We start from the raw sequence: 19,506 nt of genomic DNA on the forward strand, positions 1-19,506 counted from the left end.
GGCTGAATGGACGTGCTCGTCAGCCCCATGTCACCTGAACCCTCCCTCAGTGAGAATGTGCATAGCAGCCGCACTTGTGAAAGGCCGTGGCTCCCATTCACTGGCAGAACTCCTGAATGCCACTTTCTCCTTGGCACCTAGGCCTCAAGTGATTCTTCGGTCTCAGAGGAGAGCTGGTTATCTCAACATTTCTAGAGAAATGCAGACAACGAAAGGCCTACAAACATCTGTGCACTTTGACTCAGCAAACTCCACTCCTAAGTATTAACTCCAAGGAATTAATCATATGGGTAGAGGAAGGTTCACGTACAGAATCCAGAGAACAGTGTTCCTACTAATGCCACTAGCTGTGACCTTCCTGAGTATCCATTATAAGGTGACAAATGATGATAAAGATCCCGTATAGACTTGATAAACTTGAATTTTATCTTTTCTCAGGGTGCATATCCACAGAAGATAAGGTCTAGATGTGGAGAGTCAGTTGGCATTGGAGTTTCTTGAATCTCTTCCCACAGAGTCTAAGCTGGGTTTGAACACTGCTATTGTATGTTTCACTTGATAGCTGTGAGCTGTACTTCATCTTTACAGCTGACTGTAGGCTCCTGGAGGCATGAGATGCACCTCTAAGACCTGCACCCCAGGGTACCAAGGTGCAGCAAGCTTGGATTTACATCCAAGAAATAGTGTCACCTCTAAACTGAGGTGAGGGTGTTAAGTGTCCAGAAGGCTTTCGGTGCCATGGCATTAATATCACATTCAACTGATTAAAGTTGGGTTGGGTGTGTTGCTTAAATGTGGAACCGGGAATGGGCCCACTGAGTAGGAGGGACCTAAGGGCTGCATCTACTTCCCGAGCTGCAGCTGCAAGGTAGGGGGATTCAAACTCATGGTGTGGGAGTCCAGTGGTAGCGGGGACACCTCCATGCTCAAGGAGAAGAGGTGCATGTCCTGTTGATTGTCTCTGACTGTACACGCAGACCCCTATGTTACTGGTATTGTCAGACCTTTAATTAAGGAAGTCCACTCCCCGCAGGTGAGGCTCTCAGGTACACATTGTCTTCCAGCCTTCTAAGTCACACTGAACCCACACCCACACAATCACTTCCTGACACTAAGGTACCAGTTGAAGGCCCACAGCTAATTTCAAGACAGAATTTTAAGGTGGTATATTCTTGTTTTGGAGGGCTTGGGGGGGCTGCTTCTGTTGCTTGCTTACTTGTCTTTTTGGTTTGGTTGGTTGGTTTTTGATTTTTCGAGACAGGGTTTCTCTGTGTAGCTTTGGAGCCTTTCCTAGAACTCACTCTGTAGTGAACTGGCCTCGAACTCACAAAGAGAGATTCACCTGCCTCTGCCTCCCTGTGCCACCACCACCCGGCCAAGGTGATATATTCTTAGAGTGGGCGTGGGAAGGGGGATCACAAAAGAGTGTTCATTGTTCCAGATATGGGACCTTATTTGAAGATTTTCACAATTAGTATAGTACTGGTGTGGACCAATTAGAAAGGGTGTCTTTACACATCATGACAGATACAGGCTATTTAACATTCTAGAGCAGCCCATCATGCCAGTAGGTGCGGACTGGTTTCAGCCTTCATTCTGGGGACTCCAGCCACCATATTCTCCACAATGCCTCGCTGAGAGAACACTTGCCAAGTAGACAAGGGAATGGCTGACAGGAGAGTCTCTTCCTCGCCATACCTGTGTGGCGTCATTAACTGAAAGTCAGCAGAACTCTGCTAGGAAGAAATGATTCACGGGGAGTAGCAGGCAAGGCTTTCTTCCCCTCCCTCAGAAAATGCTTCATCTTGTCGAAAGATAATGGTCCCTCAATTGAGGTTGTTAGCTATAAATGATAGCTAAAAGCTGGAACTAATCCCAGTCCAGTCTGATTGTCGCTTCACTGTGAATTAAATAACACTCAGTCCTAACTCGTTGTAGCAAGTGCCACCATCAACACTGGAGCCTTCACTAGGGAAAGGAATCTCTGTCAGTGTGGGAGGGAGAGAGAGCTGGAGATTCTGATGGGCTAACACTGGATTTGCTTTTGTTCTTCACTTTTTATTTTAAGTTATGTCACCAGCAGACCTTCCCGTTGGTTAACAAGCTATTTAAGAGGTGGGCAAAGTTCTGGAACCCACAATGGGGCAGAAAGGGGCCAGTCTGCCTGGCTTCCCAGTTGCTGGCCCTATGACAGCCCCATGCCCCCTATGAGTCCTACCCTGGTTCTAAAGGTCGTTTGCCCCAGGACTGGAGCTGTTTCATTTGACCGTGGAACTGATGATTGCACTAATGTTAAAAAGTGAGAGTCCCGGCCGGGCGGTGGTGGCGCACGCCTTTAATCCCAGCACTCGGGAGGCAGAGGCAGGCGGATCTCTGTGAGTTCGAGGCCGGGCTGGACCGATAGCCTCCAAAACAATACAGAGAAACCCTGTCTCGTAAAAACCAAAAAAAAAAAAAAAAAAAAAAAAAGTGAGAGTCCCTCCTAGGACTCCACCATATGGAGAAGCAACCTGATTTCAAAGTCTTAAACCCTCTACATCATAAGCATTCCGAGCTAAAGAGCTTCTTTGGCCGGCCGATTCATGGTGCACTCTGGACTATAGTCACACAGCTTCTGCAGGCAGATGGGAATTCCATTCAAGGGACGCTCTGTAAAGTCTGCTGTGTGGAATGAGTTCATAATGAGTGAACGTTGTAAAGAGATTAAGTGCCCACCATCTTTGCAGCTGAGCCTTGTGTTTGTTCAGAGTTGAATGAGAACTCCCTAATCTTCCTTCAGTTAAACATGGTGAGGTCCCAAGGAAGATGAAAGGGAGGCCACTTTCCCCCTGGATATACATCCGTGAAGTGAAATGCCAGAGTTCACGAAGTTCAAGAAAAACACAAGACAGACATGTAGCTGGGACTAGCTTTGAGGCTTAGAGAGTATGGGGACATAATGGGAAATGCAGGCCTATGTGTGCTGGGCGCTCTCCTGACTAGGGTGCAAATTTCCAAGAGATGCTTTGCTCCAGGTCTTAATGATCCGAATAAACTGAATTAGCTTTGTGTGTGTATGTGTGTGTGTGCACGTGCGTGAGTGTGTGCACGGGTATGCGTGTATGTGGGAGTGTGGGGGTATGGGTGTATATGTGTGCGTGCATGCCCCCAAGATAATGCACATATATAACTTTTGCATTTGATCTCAGTCAAAAGTCAAGAAACAATGAAAAAAATCATGATTTTTGGAACAGCTCCCTCTAAGCATACTGAATGCTTCTAAGGGCAACCTGATTTTGCCAAAATTCATCTCAACTTCTCACAAGGGCTCTTTCAGCCCTTGACTAGTATTAATGTGCCACTTCCATGTATTTTCACAAAGTCCTAGAGCCAAACCTGTAATCCTCTCCCCTCATATTTCAGTGAAGTCCTGCCTGGGTAATTACCAGGAGGAGGACCAGGGATATCCAGCTGGATCCAGATGCGGCACGGCAGCCTCACAGCTGAGGTTTCACCTGGGTCAACAGGATAAACAAAATAAATGATGGAATCCTGTCTTAGAGAGAGCAGGGGCCAGGGGATTCCAGACGTCTGCAAGCCTGTGAGCTCAGCACAGCTTGGTCACAACATAACCCCAAGAGTAGCGGCATCTCCCCCAGGGAACCCAAGTTCCCTCCCTGGAAGAGTGAACCCAGAGTTCAATGATCTTGTCTGTCCCCACATCGTTCAGGTTCCTGCTTCTTTGTGACTTGGTTTCACTATGTGTAAGATAGGGACAATAATCTTCACAGACTATGAAGATAGAATGATTTAACATACGGATGTGTTCGGGACAGAGTAAGTCCTCAGTGGCCTTTACGTGTTGTCCTGGTCAGTACCATCCTTACGACAGAACAGGAGCTGCCCAACAGCTGTAAGTCAGAGATGACACACGTGACAAATGCAGACACAGAAAGTGGGCATGGTGATGGGCACCCATCATTCCAGCACTCCAGAGGCAGAGGCAAGAGACTCAAGAATCGAGGAGGCCAGCCTGAGCTACTGAGTGAGAATCGGTTGCCAAGAAACAAGTCGCATCGATCATTGATACTCTAAGTGAGGCCACCCCAAGTTCTGACTGTGCAACCCTAATTACAGAAAGCAGCAGGGGCAGATGTGGCAGAATGCACACTTGGCAAATGTACATACACGTGGCACATACAAAGTCCTGGGGTCAATCCCTAGCACCCCAAGTGAAAGGATAAAGGGAGGGGGAGAGGAAGAGAGGGAGAGAAGGAAAATAGAGAGCAGAGCGCCAGTATTCCAAAACTAAACAGTTGTGCCAACCAATCTAGCACTTCTTCTGAATGTGTTCAAAGGAATGAAAATAGGGACGCAAAACCATTTTTGCAGTCTTACCATGAATGATCAAAGGTAGGAATAAGCTACTGTACACTGAATATCTGTGCCCACCTCACCAAAATTTACACTAGTCCCGGGTAATGATTTTAGGAAGTGGGGCCTTCAAGAGGTGGCTGTGTTTTGGGGTGGAACACTCGTGATTGCGTGGCTAATGTTCTTATAAAAAGAAATCCAAAGGAGCTTCCTATCCCTTCTTCTGAGGACACAGTGAGAAGATGGCCAGCTATGGACAGAAATCAGGTCCTTACTAGACACAAGAACCAGCTGGTGCTCTGAGCTGAGACTCCCCAACCTCCACCATTATCAGGAACAAATTTCTGTTGGTTATAAGCTTCCAAATCAGCAGTGTTCTGACATATTGGGCCAATGGACTAAGATACTACTCAAGGGATCACTGATGAATGAATGACAAATAAAATGTAGAATATACACACAAGGGAATATTGTACAGCCTTAAAAATCAAAGACATTCTGACATCCTACAATATGACCAAACTTGAGGACATTAAGTGAATAAGCCATACGGGAAAGGACAAATACATAATAAAATACCTTCTTTGTTCAAATTCTTAGAGGAAGTTAGGAAATAAAGTGCTGGTTCCTGGAGGCTGGGGGAAAAGTGGAATGAGGGAGTTGGATTATACAATTTCAGTTTTATAACATTCAGAGTTCTACGGCTAGGCTTAATGTCATTGAACTACACTTAGAATGGTAACGCTTATGTTATATATATTTTACCTCAAAAACAGTATAAGTGATAAAAGTACTTCTCATACCCCCTGAGAATCCAGGAGCCTCCACTTTTTCTTATTTCCTGTAGAAAAGCATGTGCCTGACTCCTGAGGACAGGTGGTACCTGTTGATAGTCCCCGGATGAATCTTGTTTCAACACACAGGTCTTCATAGATCTTTTAACGGCTAAATCCTAGGATAGCTGCTGGTATTTAAGAATCGGGAAGAGTAGTCCAGAGTGAGCAAGCTGGAGGTTGTTGGACGGCCGGAGCTTGTTTCTTCAAGCTCTTCAGGCAGTGATTCTGACAGTGAAGTTGAAAAAAAGTTAAAGAGGAAAAAGCAAATTGTTCCAGAAAAACCTGTGAAGAAGCAAAAGCCTGGTGAGACTTCTAGAGCTTTGGCATCTTCAAAGCAGAGTAGCAGCATCAGAGATGATAACATGTTTCAGATTGGGAGGATGAGATACGTCAGTGCTCGGGACTTTAAAGGAAAAATTCTAATTGATATTAGAGGGTATTGGATGGACTCAGAAGGCAGAATGAGACCATGGAGAAAAGGTATTTCTTTAAACATGGAGCAATGGAGCCAGCTGAGGGAACAGGTCTCTGACTTAGATGATGCAGTAAGGAAGCTGTAAAATCCGAGCCATATCAAACCTGTACTGTTGTAGTTGTTTTAATCTGTCTTTTTACATTGGCTTTTGTTTTCTAAATGTTGTTTTCCAAGCTGTTGTGTATCTGAATGGCAGAACAATTTGTAAGATGAATACTTTTTTTTTAATGTGCATTATTAAAGTGTTCTGAGTGAAGCTAAATGTCAACTTTATTAAAGAGGATTGCTTTGTGCCCTCTACCTAGTGTAAAATAAAGTCATTACAATCTTAAATGTTGTAGCTTCTTTTTATCAAAAGACTAGTTTATTGTTTAAGGACAAAAGAACAACCTTTATAGGCATATAATTGACTATGTTTAGAGGGATTTGTATTGCATTGAACTTCTTAGAGGATTGCTTTGTGAGATGCTTCCTCAAATCTCTTCCTTTCTAAGCAAATTTGTTGAATTTTTCTCAGTTTCCCCAGTAACTCACGTAGCTCATGTTCCATTTCTACATCTCTTTACTTGGATATATTATGCTGGTTTGAAAAGTCAAACTGTCATTGTTATTGCCTCCTAAGTCTACTGTGTTAAATATTAGCAGATAGTTATTTGATAACATGGCTTGTATGAGAGCTCCAAGCAAGTGTATGTCATTATTCAAAGCTCTGTGTAGGTGTGACTTAGTCTACAGAACAGTGACTTTGATGTCTGATGAGCTTTCACTTAGTAAACATATTCACACCAGAATGATGTCTGTAAAGTCAGATATTAAACTAGATTAGACTTTAGTTAAAAATTGTGAAACTTACTGACTTACTATTACATTCTAATAATGAGTGGATTATATGTAGACATGCCACTGACCTTTATGTGAACAGTTGTTAAGACTTAGCTGTTTTAATCTGGACAAGAGACTTCTAGACTTCATGCTAAGTTTGAAAACTACTGTTCGCTGGTTTTCATTTTAACCACAATGATAGACAGGCACAGACAGATTTCAGGGTTGTTGCCCTAGTGAATAGGGCAGTGTTCCTTAGGGAAAGAGTGCTACAAAGAAACTCACACACTGAAGGGACCTGGCCTGTGATGAGAAAGGAATTTTCGTGAAACTAAATGGTGTGTACATGATATTTTGGTGACAACAATATGGCAGTGGTAGGTAGAATACTAACTAACAAGGATGGTTTAAAGACATGTAAATACTAGCTGCCAATAAGGGGGCTGCCATGTCAGAATTGCACTATCTTATAACCACGTTTGGTTCTATTGTCTAAACATTTTATAGAATTGTCAAGGATTTAATTTAAAAATCCATCTGCCAGGCCTCATGAACCTGCCCTCCCACAGATATTCTTTAGGTAATTTTAGTGTGTTATTGCAAATTGATAAAGAAATCTCACTTATTTTACCTTGATAAGAACCAAAGTGTTCAAGAAATTATTATATACCTTACTCATTCTTGAGGGATACTCTCCTTATTTGGAACATCACATGTGTTGCATTTCATTAACATAATTAGTTTTGTAAAGTATTATCTTGCCATTTAGAGAAAGGGCAGTTAGAACATAAACTTCAGTGTTGATGAAGAGGGAATAATAGGCACATTTGAATTCAGAAGTATGTGTGCATTTCAACCATCTCCTTTGGAGAGATGGTGCTGTCATCTGTTACCTAGGCATTACTAGCTGCTTAGCATAATAAAATCTCCATGTGGAAAGCTTTCTCTGGCATAATCTGTTAGGGTGATAACTAAATTCACTCACTAATATCACAGGCTAAGTAGTATACCAGAGTTATTAAACTTTTTCTTTCTGCCTGTAGAAAAGGAGAATTAGGTTCAATGAGTAGACTAACCCAGACTGAACAGGAAGGTACAGCCCATCTGTTTTGTGTTCAGACTCTTATCTCCTCAGTAAGTGTTTTAGTTCCTTTTTTGTTGCTATGGTGAAGGTCCCTGACAAAGTAGTTCAAGGGAGAAAGGGATGATTCCGACTCACAGTTCAGGCTACTGTCCATCTTTGCAACCAGTCGCAACAGCAGAAACTCCACACATCTAGACACATTACATGCTAGTTAGGCAGCTGAGAGTCATGAATGCATGCTCAGTTAGTTCCTTCTCCTCTTCATTTAGTCTTTGACTTAGCCATGAAGAGTAGACAGGTCTTTCCATCTCAAAGGAATCAAGATAATGCTCTAACATACCTAGAGGCTCACCTTCCATATAATTCTAGATTCTGTTAAGTTGGCAATTAACACTGACCATCACAGTAAGATTTCTCCAGGAAGGGGGCTTGATATTTTGAGGCATAAGTATCTCATTTACTTTGCTGAGATAATTAGTATCTGTTGCAGGCTTTGCCCTTTAATATGGTCAGCAGCAAGGCTTCCATGGGTTTTCCTCTTTGTTTTTAGAGTAAAAGCAGCCTTCAACCAATTTTCTAGTGCCCGTGTCATTTCATTTAAACACATCACTTAGAAAAACTGTATTTTCTTTTGTTTTGCTCCACAAATGCTAAAAATTTGGGAAGTACTACCTCATTACCTAGTCAAGATCCTGTGATAACCAATCTATTATTCTGCATAGTATCTTAGAGACAGCAACTTAGAGAAATTCATGGAGGAAGATGCATCCTGGCCTGGCTACAGAGGGAAGAAGGGACTGAACGTTTATGTAAGTGTTCCTGACAGAAATGTTAATACAGCACTTGCCATAAAGACTTGACAATCTTAAGAACTGTTGAGTTATATTTAGGTATCTCTTCTGGAATTCTTTGTGGTTCACTTTTTATGGAAATTAAGGTAGTGAAACATTAAAAAAATATTAAGAAAGGCGTTTTCCAGATAAACTGTAGTGTAAAATATGCAGAGAGTGAGGAAGTATGTAATCCTACAATTATGGAATGTCTGTGTGCTTTGTCTGGTACATCCTCTATGGAGGTGTCAATGAACCTATACTCCACCTGTGAATATTTTAATGTTGAAATAAAAACAATAAATGAAAATTTAAAAAAAAGAATCGAGAAAAGTCGCATATATAAAATAATTTACTGGATGTTTCTCTGACATATTGACAGGTCTGTCAGGACTTCACAGTAAAGAAATGGGCTGGAGACATGTACCACCAAGTCAACACAGACCTGTGTGCCATGGACCCTTGATGCCCAGACCCTCAGGGCTCGGGTGTAGGACTCAGTTACGTTCTGTTCATGGCATCAGCAGATTGTGGTCTCCATGCAAGACAGAATGAGCTGGGAGCTCCCATGTTGAGAGCCCGTCTCTGCCCTTGCAGCCATGCCCTGTCTACTCCGGACTTGAGAGGAGTAGCCCCCTTTGTGTCAGACCTTCATTACAATCCAGACGTCCCAATTGGACCATGACCTCAAGATCCCAGGGACATGCAGTTAACTGCACCCAGCAGGGTGGCTCAGAAGTGCAAATCCATATGGTCTATACGATCAGATACTCAACCTTGCTGATGAGGAGGAAAATTACAAGGAGATAACACACAAATTAACAAATTGTATGTGTGGGGGGAACAAACCCAAGGCTTCCATGTGTGAGGCAAACATTCTACTACTGAGCTACATCCACAGGCCTGAAATGGTTTTGATGCTCACTATGTAGTTCAGTCTAACTCTAAACCCTCAATCCTGCCTGTGCCTCCTGCGTGCAGGGATTACAGTTGTCCACAACCAAGCCTAACTCTTGCATCACAAGGTTTTCTACTGTAAAAAGCTTTTTGCTTCCAACTTTTAATTTTGAAAAGATTAGAGTCACTTCTCTTCCTAATCCAACTGAGTCTCTGAACAGAACATTGAGGTTAAAACTGAAGTAGACATGAGGGTGTACACCTTTAGTCACAGAACTCAAAGGCAGAGGGAAGTAGAGCTCTGAGTTTAGGCCACCCGGTCTATTCAGGCTACATAGTAAAGCCCTGTCTCAGAATAAATAAGTACCTTATTTTTGAGTAAACAAACCCATTTCACAGATCATCTAAAGATGGAATGCAAAACAAAAGCTTCATTCTTGGGGCAATTCAAAGCCACTGGTAGATAAGTCCGAGAGTCATGTCTAGCCAGAAAACAGAGGTCCTGTAGCGACTTCAACAGAGGTAACTGATACAAAAGGCACCTCCCCATGCAGAGGAAGGGACAGACAGGAGTGTGCTGCCCAGTAGGAGCAGGGACTTCAAATGACTTGCAGATACTGTCACATACATTGCCCATAGCAGAGCTAGAGAGAAAGAAGCGTCCTGTGTTCTCTTCCCTCTGTTCTCTACCCAAACTAAGCCCAAGAACACATTTGCCCAGGTTAGTTCTTTATCAGACAGGAGAGTGAGAGTAGAAATAGCCTGTGCACACACAGGCAAGGAGACTGCAGAGCCCAACCATCCATTCAGGGTACACGGTATCATTTCAGCCGTCCATTTCTCCATGTCACTCATGAGGAAATCTCAGAGGAATTGTTCAGGAGCCCTTGTCTCCTAACAATTCGCTTCTGAAACCAAGATTCAGACCTGAACAATCTGGCGCCAAAGTCGCTCTGAACTGCTAACACCACTTTGAGATAGATTATAGTCAAGTCGGATGAACTATTAACCAGATCGAACAAAGGGACCAAAAATCTAAAGCTGAAATCAAGTTACTTAACAACTGTCCTGCGTTGGTTTCTGTGACTGTGATAAACTCTGTGAGCAAAAACAAGCTGAGGAGGAAAGGGATTGTCAGGGTTCTAGGCCACAGTCCATCGTGAAGGGAAGCCATGACAGGCGCTCAAGGCAGGAGCCTGGTGACAGGAGCTGAAGAAGCAGCATGGTATGTTGTAGGAGGGCAGCTGGGCCGTTCTACACCATGTCGTGCAAGGCTGAACACACTTCCTCTCCAATTATCACTCTCAAGGTTTTCAATGGAGCCAGAGAGGTGGCTCAGAAGTTAAGACTACTTCTGCTCTCACGGAGGACAGGGTTCTGTTCCCAGCACCCATTTTGGTTGGCACACAACCATCACACTCCATCTCCAGGAAACCAATGGCCTCTTGTGGCCTCTGTGGGCACTCACACTCAGGTACACACCCACAGACGTGCGCGCGCATGTGCGTGCGCGCACACACATTTTAAAATAAAATAAATCTTTTTAAAATTAATGTAATTAAGATCATTACAAAAACTTGAAAAGACATACTAAAAATAGTTTAAGAAATAGTTAAGATCTCATAATGTTATTATCATAAGTTGTCATATTAATAATTCTCAATACTTCCTTCTATTCTGTTTTTTTTTTTTTTTTTTTTTTTGGTTTTACGAGTCAGGGTTTCTCTGTATTGTTTTGGAGGCTGTTGGTCCAGCCTGGGCCTCGAACTCACAGAGATCCACCTGCCTCTGCCTCCCGAGTGCTGGGATTAAAGGCGTGTGCCACCACCGCCCGGCTCTATTGTTTTCAAAAGATAAAATTAGAGTCCTAACCCCAAGATTTCCTTGGATTTGCCTTTTTTATATATATATTTATACCTTTTTGTTTCTCTATGTAACAGTCCTGACTATCCTGAAACTTGTTTTGTAGACCAAGTTGGCCTCAAACTCACTGTGATCCACCTGCCTCTGCCTCCCATGTGCTGGGACTAAAGGCACGCGCCACCAACTCCCAGCCTTGGATTTGCCTTCTTAATATCTTAGTTTTATATTTTGCTTTTCTTCCCCCTCTTAAAATTCTATTTCATAAGCATTTTTCCACAGCATGAGAAAAAAACAAAAACAAAACCAGAAGAAAACCCAGTAATAATCCTTTATATTGATCTGCACTGGGCTAACTAATTTCCCTATACTTTGTTTCCAGTTCTTTGCTGTTTAAAATCCTTCCTTAAACACCCATGGCCAACAATCACTGCTTACACTTGGGGGCTTTAGATCTCTTAAATTATTAATAAGAGCAGAGATGATGCTTGCTTAGGTTCACCCAAATTTATATCTGAGACAGAGCAGTCATTGTTGAATAGATGATTTTCTCATTAATTCTGTAAGATATCAAATCCTCAGAAGGAAAATGCCTAAGCCAAAGGGCAGGAGCATATTGAAACCCTAAGGACATGTTGCCAATTGTTTCCTGGACACGTAGGACCCATTTGTACACACAGCTCCCAGCATAGTCTGAGAGCCTCCAACAAGGCCCGGGCCCTTTCCCTGACCTCCTCCGTCTCTGTGAGTCCTCCCCAAGTCCTGGCTGCAGGGCTGAAGAGCATCTTAAAAAGCAGAGAAACATGCATGTCTGCCCAGAGGGCCCCTGTGGAGTCCATAATTTCCCCAGAGAAGTAAAGAAATCCTTCAACGTCTTTCAAAAAGAAGCATGCACTTGGGCTTTTCTCACTTAAAAAATGTGATTCCTTAAACATCCCCACATACACAAACACAGAAGATGTAATATACTTGAAATGTGTGAAAGCATCTCTAACCACTATTCTAAGACCCACCTTATGGACTCACCAATTACTAAAATAATAAATCCTAAGTTTTTGCTTAAAATTGAGTATGTGCTATTTCATTGTAACATCTCTTTTAAAAGAGGTGGGCTTTCACTTAGTTCACACAGAAGACGTGGGTGGGGCAGAATCAACTGTAAAATAGAATTTCACAAGGCTGAAGGGTAAGAGGAGAAAAGAGACTGTTCATAAAGTTGAGTGTATTTGTTCAGATTTAGATTTTCAAAGTGACTCAAACCATCTAGGAAAACAAGTGGACAGGAAATGCAGCTGTTTTCACTCAGTTTATAAAACTGTTGAGATCTGGGAAGGGGGCGGGGAATAAAGACACAGAACAAAACAAAATACCCAGCCCAGAGGCTTGGTAGAGTGGCCTCCACCTATAATGGTGACTCTAGGGGCCCAGAGGCTGAGGCCAGCCTGCACCGCCAGAGTGTGATCTGCCTCGGGCAAGAACACTGCCACAAACCATCAGCTTTGTTTCTGTTTAAAAGGGGCAGGAGGGCTGGAGAGATGGCTCAGTGGTTAAGAGCACTGACTGCTCATCCAGTGGACCCGGATTCAATTCCCAGCACCCATATGGCAGCTCAGAACTGTCTGTAACTGCAGCTCCAGGGGATCAGACACCCTCACACAGACATTCATGCAGGCAAAATACAATACACATAAGAAAATAAATAATTTTTTAAAAAGAGGGTCATGGAGTGGACTCCCAGTGGGTAAAATGCTTGCCACTCAAACGTGAGTTTGATCACCAGCATGTACATAAAAGCTAGACTAGGTCACGTGCTTGTGACCTAAGCAGTAGGGATGGCAATGGGAACTGATGAATTCCAGGGCAGTGTAGCTGAACTAGCAAACGTTAGGTTTGGCGAGAGAAAGTGACAAAAGGAGACACCCGATGTGTGACTCTGGCCTCCATACGTGGGCTCACAGGCCAGCACATCCTGCTACCCACCACCTGCTCCCCCTCCCCTCCTCCCCTCCACCCACACCCCCACACTAAAGGTAAAAAAAATGTTTCCTCAAATTTTCAATATGGCCCCTACATTTGCTGAGTCCGCAATCAAGACTGGCTGGTATTTTTATTATTGGTAACAGTACGGAAGGGCTTCTTATTAACAATAATAGTTATTATTGTTAATTATTACTAGAAACATTTAACAAAAAACATAATCCCATCAAATAACCCTTCAAAGGGCTTTGCTGATCCGGCTAGCATATGTACCTATGATGAAGAGCTCAACTCATTTTTTTTCTTTTTTTGGTTTTTCGAGACAGGGTTTCTCTGTACTGTTTTGGAGGCTGTCCTGGAACTTCCTCTGTAGACTAGGCTGGCTTCGAACTCAGAGATCCTCCTGCCTCTGCCTCCCAAGTGCTGGGATTAAAGACGAGCGCCACCAACGCCCGGCTGAGCTAAACTCTTTAAACTCTTCCCGAGTTATTGTTCATTTCCACCAGGCTTTTTCAGGGTGAGGAGGGTGCTGAAGAGAACAAGGCCTTGCTCTTCAGGAAGAGCAAGATGCCAGAATATTGCTGAGAACGTAGTGTCAGTTATTGGCCAGTCTTGTGAGAGGCAGAAGCTGACGGACAGGGTTCCAGGTCTGCAGTGATGGTGGGCCCCGGACCAGTCTGCGGTGAGAAAACCAGTGTGCCACCTTCGGTAAAACCGACCTCGGGATAGAGGGGGCTGTGTCCCCTCAGAGGCTATCCCAGGATCATGTCCCAGTCTCCACAGGGACTCACAGACACTGCTGTGGTCACCAACAACTTGACCTTGCTGGGGACACTCGGAGAGAGTAGGACTCTTCGGTGACTTGGGCAGAGATTATGGGGTGGTACAGAAATTTGTTCCTGCCAGGCATGTCAGAGGCACCCAAACAGGCTTGCTGGTGGTGGTGGTGTTCAAGCCAAGCCCAAGCTCTCAGGACACAATGCAAGGGTCCCCAACCCTGAGGGACCACCCTGACTTCACTGCCCTTAGCTCTCCATTTCCTTCCCCAGCCCCTCTCTAGCTTTCCTCCCCTCTCCTATCCCCCCCCACTTCCCCTCTTTATGTTTCTGTCTCTCCATTGTCTGTGGCCTTACCCGCACTGTTTCTGGTTCTTACAGCTGTGATGCCTACCCCTGTAGGACAGGGCAGAGATCCTGTCCCAGAAGCACCTGGCCTGATGCATGTGCCTGTCTTCTGTTCCTGAATGAAGTAGGAAGAACAACTGCCTGAGCTGAGCTACTGGGTGTGGCGTTGTCTCTACACAAGGATGGCGTATGGGTATTTGGGGAGCAGTTTCTCCAGATGCCCTAACACACAATAACACAGTTAGACCCACAAAGTATGTGCCTGCAGGTCTAAAGCTTTCTGTCAGCCTTTTATTAATGTATTCTATTTTTTATTCCATCTCACGGGTTTTTAAAAAGTTAACTTTTGATGACATCTAGTACAAAAAGAAAACTGTTCAAAAGTCTTCATCCGACACAGAGGCTACACTTGGAGATGTCAGCTCAAGCTGCAGGGGTACTCACAGGTCTATGTGAGACTAACTAGCTCAGCTCAAACAACTGCAGAGGTACTCACAGGTCTATGTGAGACTAACTAGCTCAGCTCAAACAACTGCAGAGGTACTCACAGGTCTATGTGAGACTAACTAGCTCAGCTCAAACAACTGCAGAGGTACTCACAGGTCTATGTGAGACTAACTAGCTCAGCTCAAACAACTGCAGGGGTACTCACAGGTCTATGTGAGACTAACTAGCTCAGCTCAAACTGCAGAGGTACTCACAGGTCTATGGGAGACTAACCCTGTGCCTCCATCGATGGGCTGTTGCTCTTCCTCTCACTCCCAGATGCCAGCAAATGGCTTCTCCCATGCCAAGTGCTCCAAACAGAGTGCAGGTATGAATTTAGCAGTAGTTACAGCTCACGCTGGAGAGATGGTCCAGTGGTTAAGCACATGTATTGCTTTTGCAGAGGACCTGAGTTCGAGTCCCAGACCCCACAATACCTGACTCATAACCACTCATCCAACACCCCTGGGCCCTGTGGGCACTTTTACTCATGTGCACAGACCCACACAGAGACATATATACATATAATACATACATATATGTATATTTGTATATATATATATATAAACAATGATTTAAATAATGGTTACAGCTCAGCTGAGCAGTTTCTGGGGAGAGTGATTCATGTAAAATGAGACTGTAAGTAACTAAGGCAATTGCTAAACACCCCGATAAAAATCTACACCAATCATCAATTAGGACTGGTTGTGGTGGCACACACTTTTAACCCAACACTTGAAAGAGCTGGGGCAGCCAAATCTCTGTGAATTTGAGACCAGCAAACTACATGTCGATTTCTAGGCCAGCCAGAGCTATATAGTAAGACCAGGTCTCAAAACAAAACAGAGAATAGACTCTAAGAACATACCGCATACCTCCTCTCCTGTGAGTTTGCATCCTCCGGCAACACGGACACACTGGGCATGCCCAATGACCCAATGTAACAAATGTTTGCATTCTCCTAAGACAACACAGGGCCTTATACATAGTTAGTACTCAGAGGTCAAGGGCATAGTTCAATTTAAGAGTGTGTGATTAGGGCTTTGGTGGAGCACACCTTTATTCCCAGCACTCGGGAGGCAGAGGCAGGCGGATCTCTGTGAGTTCGAGGCCAGCCTGGTCTACAGAGCGAGTTCCAGGACAGCCTCCAAAACAATACCGAGAAACCCTGTCTCGAAAAACCAAAAAAAAAAAAAAAAAGAATATGTAATTGGCAAGTGTGAAGTCCTAGGTTCACACAGCCCTGCAAAACATAAATGAATTGTTTAATTTTTAAAATCTGTACTAAGTAGCTTTGACCAGTTCTCAGATCCCTGTCAGCTGGGGAAGCAAATCTCTGAGACACAACATGGTTACGGGTACCAATGCACTGTCACACCAGGCCTTGACAGAGGAAGAAGGAAAAGAAACAATTAGGAAAGTGGGCCATAAGTGGCCAAGAGTTAGGTCAAAGTAGACAGGTTGGGGGCAGATCTTAGTCTAAAACGTAATAACTATGATATTATTAATATTATCGTAATTATTATTATTTCCACATAAGAACAGAAATAAGCTAAGGGTGGCTCTGGAAACATGGCCTAATGCTTTGCGAAGGAAAATATTCCATTGTAGAACGGGCCAAAGATTCTTGGGAAGAAATAGAAGTGTATTTCAAATAGTGTCCACAAGATGGCAGCAGCAACCTCAGGTTCTCAGTTGGCACACAAGGCATTCCACTTAGTCTGCATTCCCCGGAACCCCACCCAAGACAGGCATCTCTGGGACATATTTTAAGTGGAAGGTGACCAGCACCACCGCATCTAAAGGATGCCCTTTCTTCTGGAATGCTCTGGAAGTTTTCGACTAGACAGACAAAAATGCTCCAGCCTTGAGAAAAACTGGAAACCACCCATTCATTCACTTAGTCATTCACTCACTCATCGAGGTACTGAGACCCTGCTGAATCCCGTGCCTCCCGCAAAGAGGTGAAGCAGACATCTGTTCCCATGACCTCACAGTCAGCTTACACACAGGTACTAAATCAGAAGGGTCTGCCTCCAACTAAGTCTCTATCCTACAGGCTGCTGCAAAGCACCATGGGACAAAATGCTCACAAGGACTCAGCTCCCAACACTGTCTGTCAACTGTCAAGAACAGCAGAGAATAGAGAGAGAGGGAGAGAGAGAGAGAGAGAGAGAGAGAGAGAGAGAGAGAGAGAGAGAGAGAGAGTTAAATCACAACTGCAGCTTTGCTTTGCCCCTGTAAAAAAACGACTTAAGTTCTTTTTTCTACAGCCTGCTTAAAGTTAGAAATCTGGGCCAACTAATGGAAGTTGCCACCAGGAATGTCTGGGGCAGTAGTGCAAGGTTACATTCCAGGCTCCTAGCAAAAAAATGCCAGCAATTTGCCTTTTGTCAACTGCAAATTAAAGTAATTTCCACGCAGAAGGTTTCTCCTGCTGGCGGTGAGCACCCAAAACTCTAGGCGTTTGCAGCAAGCCCTGACCTGCCCCCACCCCCACCCCCGGGGCTGCCACACCTGAGGTCGGATACACCTTGAGGCTGCAATCAAAGGACAGCTGTCTTGCCTCTGAGGGCTCTGAAGTGCCAAACCAGATGGGCATTAGTGGGGCTCGGAGGAGGGAAGGCAGAGGCCATCTTCTTAGTCCCCGGCCTTCCTCGCAGCACTTTCTAGAACATGGGGCAGAATGGCACTCAGCTCTACACTGAGTGGTGTATTCTGTCACACCTGGCACTCTGCTTAGAGTGTGGGGACAGGGGTGGTGCTGGTGTCCACACATCACTGAGTGTCGTAGTGAAAGAGGCACTATTGTCATCATAGATGAGCCATCTTTGGAGCAAGTCCCCAGTTGTAAGTGAAAAGAGTAAGATTTGAACCCTCATCCGTCAACCTCCTGGCTTCCTCAGCCCCATGCAGCCAGCCAGCTGCAGGGGTGGAAAGTGAGAATTGGCTTCACCCAAACTTAACTCTGAGCTTGAAGGGATCTACACGGGCTGCACCAAAGGGGGAAGTCAGTCCCCAGTGTTCAGGAGAACTGCAAATTAATGGCCAGTCTCTTCATATGCTAACCACATGCTTGCCTGGTCAGTCATGTCACTAAACACACACGCATGCATACACATAGACACACACACACACACAAACCCACATACCCCCCACACAAACCCACATACCCCACACACACAAATACACACACACACACACAAACACACATACCCCCACACACACAAATACACACACACACACACAAACCCACATACCCCCACACACAAACCCACATACCCCACACACACAAATACACACACACACACACAAACCCACATACCCCCACACACACAAATACACACACACACACAAACCCACATACCCCCACACACAAACCCACATACCCCCCACACACAAATACACACACACACACATACACACACACACACACACACACACACACACCATTCTGCAGCCAGTGCCAGCCAGACTGGGGACCTCTCAGAGTCTGGAATCTAGAACCTCCTCAATGCTACACCTCTTCCTGCATGTGGCTTCAGTCAGAGTCCTACACTCCATGACCAGCACTGGAATTCTATCATTTGTCCTAACCTGTGACCTTCCTGAGTCAACTTTTCCTGCTCTGTCAGGCCAGGTGACCAAGGTCTCTTTCAGCTGAGACGCCTCTCAGAGCTACAGTTTACTAGCCATGCACCATGCACCGGGGTGGGCGGAGGCTGGGTTCAGGTTTTCACAATCTGCCCATTCCCATCTTCACATACACACCACGAGGCCTTTGTAGATTAGGAAAACAAGACTTAGAGATAAGAATCCAGTGACTTCTCCAGGGTCACACAAACTGAAAGCCATCAGCAGAAACCAAGTAGACTGACCCTTTTGACCCTTCCAGGGTTAATGGACAAAATACCCCAAACTGAGTAGCTTATGAACAACAGAAACGTGTTTCTCACAGTTCTGGGAGCTTGGAAGTCCAAAGTCAGGCAGATTTCTCTGTCTGGTGAGAGTTCGTTGATAGAGTGTTTGAGCACAGCTCCCAGAGTCCCAAAGGACTCAGCTTTGTCCTGTCCCAATCCCAACTAAAGAGGTAGGAGAGAGATTCGATCAGTGTGCTCAAAGAATGAAGAAAAGCATATGAGAGGCCAGAGACCCAGGGCCTATCTTTGAGATACCAACTCGAGCCTTAGATTTAAGTGAAACAGTCCTGGAGAGGACCAAATAACTTCGGTCATTAAGCACCCCTGGTTAAAGTGTGGTCTGGTGGGTCACTGGCATTTCTGCTTCTGCAAAGTGGTGGGAAGCAATTCTTGCTGCTTGAGATCCTTATTGTTCCCAGGCAACGATTAGCCCTGCTCCAAAGGCCAGCCTCACCATCCCAGATAATCACCCGCATCTGGGGCAATGTGTTCTGCAAGCCTCTGCCGTTTCTGGAATCTAAGGTGATTGCAGGGTTAGGACTTGGACTGGAGACCTTCAGGCACCTTCTGGAGGTCTGGAAGAGGACATTGGAAGATGCCTCGGTCACTCTTATCTCTGTGCTTTCCGTCGGGAGGGGCACTAAGATAGGTTAGGTATCACCGTTTCTAAATAGCCGCTCTGGGAGTGATTAACATGCCCCTGTGCAGAGGTTAAGAAGGTGACCAGGCTAGAGGTGGCAGGTGTGAAAGGAAGGCAGAAGCCAGACTTTACTTCATCCTGCTTTTAGTTACCTTGTGGGCCCAGGTGAGGAGTCAGAGCTCTTCAGCAAACACCGCTTCTG

At 44.7% G+C, this 19,506-nt stretch overlaps 1 protein-coding gene across 1 annotated transcript; it reads left to right on the forward strand.

Moving 5' to 3' along the window:
- The first annotated feature begins 806 nt into the window (after positions 1 to 806).
- LOC101843358 (activated RNA polymerase II transcriptional coactivator p15-like) lies at positions 807 to 5,868 on the forward strand. Its single transcript, XM_040741892.1, has 2 exons — positions 807 to 868; positions 5,350 to 5,868. The coding sequence occupies exons 1-2, from the start codon at positions 807 to 809 to the stop codon at positions 5,747 to 5,749; spliced, it is 462 nt and encodes a 153-aa protein (XP_040597826.1). The 3' UTR covers positions 5,750 to 5,868.
- The last annotated feature ends 13,638 nt before the right edge of the window (positions 5,869 to 19,506 follow it).

The sequence above is a fragment of the Mesocricetus auratus genome, unplaced genomic scaffold, assembly GCF_017639785.1.
Source record: "Mesocricetus auratus isolate SY011 unplaced genomic scaffold, BCM_Maur_2.0 Super-Scaffold_4256, whole genome shotgun sequence".
Classification (NCBI taxonomy): Eukaryota; Metazoa; Chordata; class Mammalia; order Rodentia; family Cricetidae; genus Mesocricetus; species Mesocricetus auratus.